The sequence below is a fragment of the Choloepus didactylus genome, chromosome 8, assembly GCF_015220235.1.
Source record: "Choloepus didactylus isolate mChoDid1 chromosome 8, mChoDid1.pri, whole genome shotgun sequence".
Taxonomy (NCBI): Eukaryota; Metazoa; Chordata; class Mammalia; order Pilosa; family Megalonychidae; genus Choloepus; species Choloepus didactylus.
In genome coordinates this window covers 79,038,289-79,040,598 of record NC_051314.1, presented here as the reverse complement: position 1 = coordinate 79,040,598, position 2,310 = coordinate 79,038,289, and the positions used below count along the sequence as shown (strand labels likewise).

The 2,310-nt window shown below is 33.5% G+C and overlaps 1 protein-coding gene across 1 annotated transcript; it reads right to left on the bottom strand.

Moving 5' to 3' along the window:
• Positions 1–1,118: 1,118 nt before the first annotated feature.
• Positions 1,119–2,060, bottom strand: LOC119542179 (olfactory receptor 6C74-like). The gene has a single exon (XM_037846739.1). It carries the CDS (start codon positions 2,058–2,060, stop codon positions 1,119–1,121), a length of 942 nt encoding a protein of 313 aa, XP_037702667.1.
• Between the last annotated feature and the right edge of the window lie 250 nt (positions 2,061–2,310).

Genomic DNA, 2,310 nt, shown 5'->3' with positions numbered 1-2,310 from the left:
GAGAGAATGGCAGAGTTGCTATATAAGAAATTAAAGTTGAAACAATAAAACGCTGCAATTTGCTCTTTTGATTTCCTAATTTTTTAAATATGCCTTTTTGATGATGGGGTTGAGATACATGCTGAATAAAAAGTGTAACCTAACAGAGAGAGTGGTCTCTCAAGAGAGACTAAAACATTAATGATTGTTCAGAGCATAATATTTAGAATAGAGAGAAAGGAATACCAGAGAATGAAAGGACATGTGTGAAGACACATCTGTGAGAAAAAATATGACAAAATATTGCAAGATGAATAACAGTTCTACATGAGTTAAAATGTGTATCTCAAAAATCTCAAATGTAAATTTTATTTGTGTCCCCTAGAGATAAACAGAGCCAATCTTTTCTGCCTCCAAAGATGGATTTTCAAATATTTTAGGATAGTTATTATTCATCACATGTTTTTCCAGATCAAATAATCCCATTACATTCACATAAAAAAATTACAGATATTACTTTATATGGTTGAATTTTGAAACCTAGATACAAATAGAAGATCCAGCATTTACTTAACATGTGACCTTGGCATAATCTACCTAGATTCCTTAAATTAGCTTTTTATATAAAGTGTTCTTACCTAAATGAAAAAGGCTCCATTGATTTATAGATGAATAGAGATTGGAGAATTTTTAAGCCTGAATACAAATATCTATATTAAAGTTCATTATTATGTTTTTTGAAACATCAACTATTTTGCTAAATTATTTATACTCTGTAGTATAAGAAAGAAACCTATTCCTAGAGATTAAAAAAAAAGACATATGGAGTTCAAAACTCTTCTATATTCTGAGCACATCTCTGCTAGAAAAACATGCAAATATTTGATTTCCAAAGTAAGTTCCTAGTGGAATATCTTGAGGTTGAACAAAATCAAAGAATTAAATTAAAAGAATTAAGTGATTGCAGTAAAGGTAAAGGAATATCGTGAATACAGATAATAGCACTAAAAGGCTGTTTCTGATTAACTTCAGACATTATCATCATATAAAAATAAACTGAACAAATATGTTAAAAGGATACTTGATATATGTAGCAATTTTCAGCAAGCTTTAGTGGCATGCTCTTATGAAAGCCAAAGCTATTGTTTTAAGGTTATGAAGATGTGATTTTTTATTGTATCCTTCAGGGCTTGTTTCACTTGCTTATTTCTTAGAGTATATATAAAAGGATTTAAGACAGGTACAATTGAAGTGCTGAGTACTGCCACCCCCTTGTTCAAAGAAACCCTTTCCTCTGCAGAAGGTTTAATATACATAAAAATACAGCTGCCATAAGAGATAGAAACAACAATCATGTGGGAGGAACAAGTAGAGAAAGCTTTTTTCCTCTCCTGGGCAGAAGGGATCTTCAAAATTGTTCTTATTATGTTTGCATAGGAGAATATCACCAGGGCCAATGTAGTAAGGAGAGTAACAATGGCTAAAATAAAACTCAACAATTCTATGACCCGCGTATCTGTGCAGGAGAGCTTCAGGACAGGAGAATAGTCACAGCCAAAGTGGTCAATAATATTGGCATCACAGAATTCCAACCCCAGGCCCATGATAAGTCCTGGAGAGATTGTTAGCAACCCACTAAACCAAGAGCTAAGGACCAGCTGGGTGCAGACCCTGCTGCTCATAATATTTGCATAATGAAGGGGTTTGCAGATGGCCACGTAGCGGTCATAGGACATGGCAGCCAACAGGAAAAACTCCGATGCACCAAAGAAGATGATAAAAAATAATTGTGTTAAACAAGCATTATAGGAAATTGTTTTATCCATAGTGACAATGCTGACCAGGAATCTAGGGATGCAGGCAGATGTCAATGAGAGTTCTAAGAAGGAGAAATTCCGAAGGAAGAAATACATGGGTGTTTTGAGGTGGGAATTCACCAAAGTGAGCAGGATGATAGTCAGATTTCCAGTAATACTCAATAAATATGTTAAAAGTAGAAAAAGGAAAATTACAATTTGCCAGTTGGGGTCATTTGTGATTCCTAGAAGAATAAATGTTGTCACCATTGTGTGGTTCCTCATGGTTAAATACTTTCTGAATTACATCAGATCTGGGAAAAAATAGATAATTATTTTTTTTAACTTTAAAAGGCTTCACTGCATAAAGATTTGACAGTGATATGAAGGAGTCAATTAACTCAATGGAAATGCTTATCTTTTTTTTTATGACATTACTTGATTATCTGTGGTGGTTCTCTGTCTCTACAAAGCAGGAATATTTAAGAAATATTTAGGGATCAAGTGCTTTTCCTTAATCATCATTTGTCCCCAT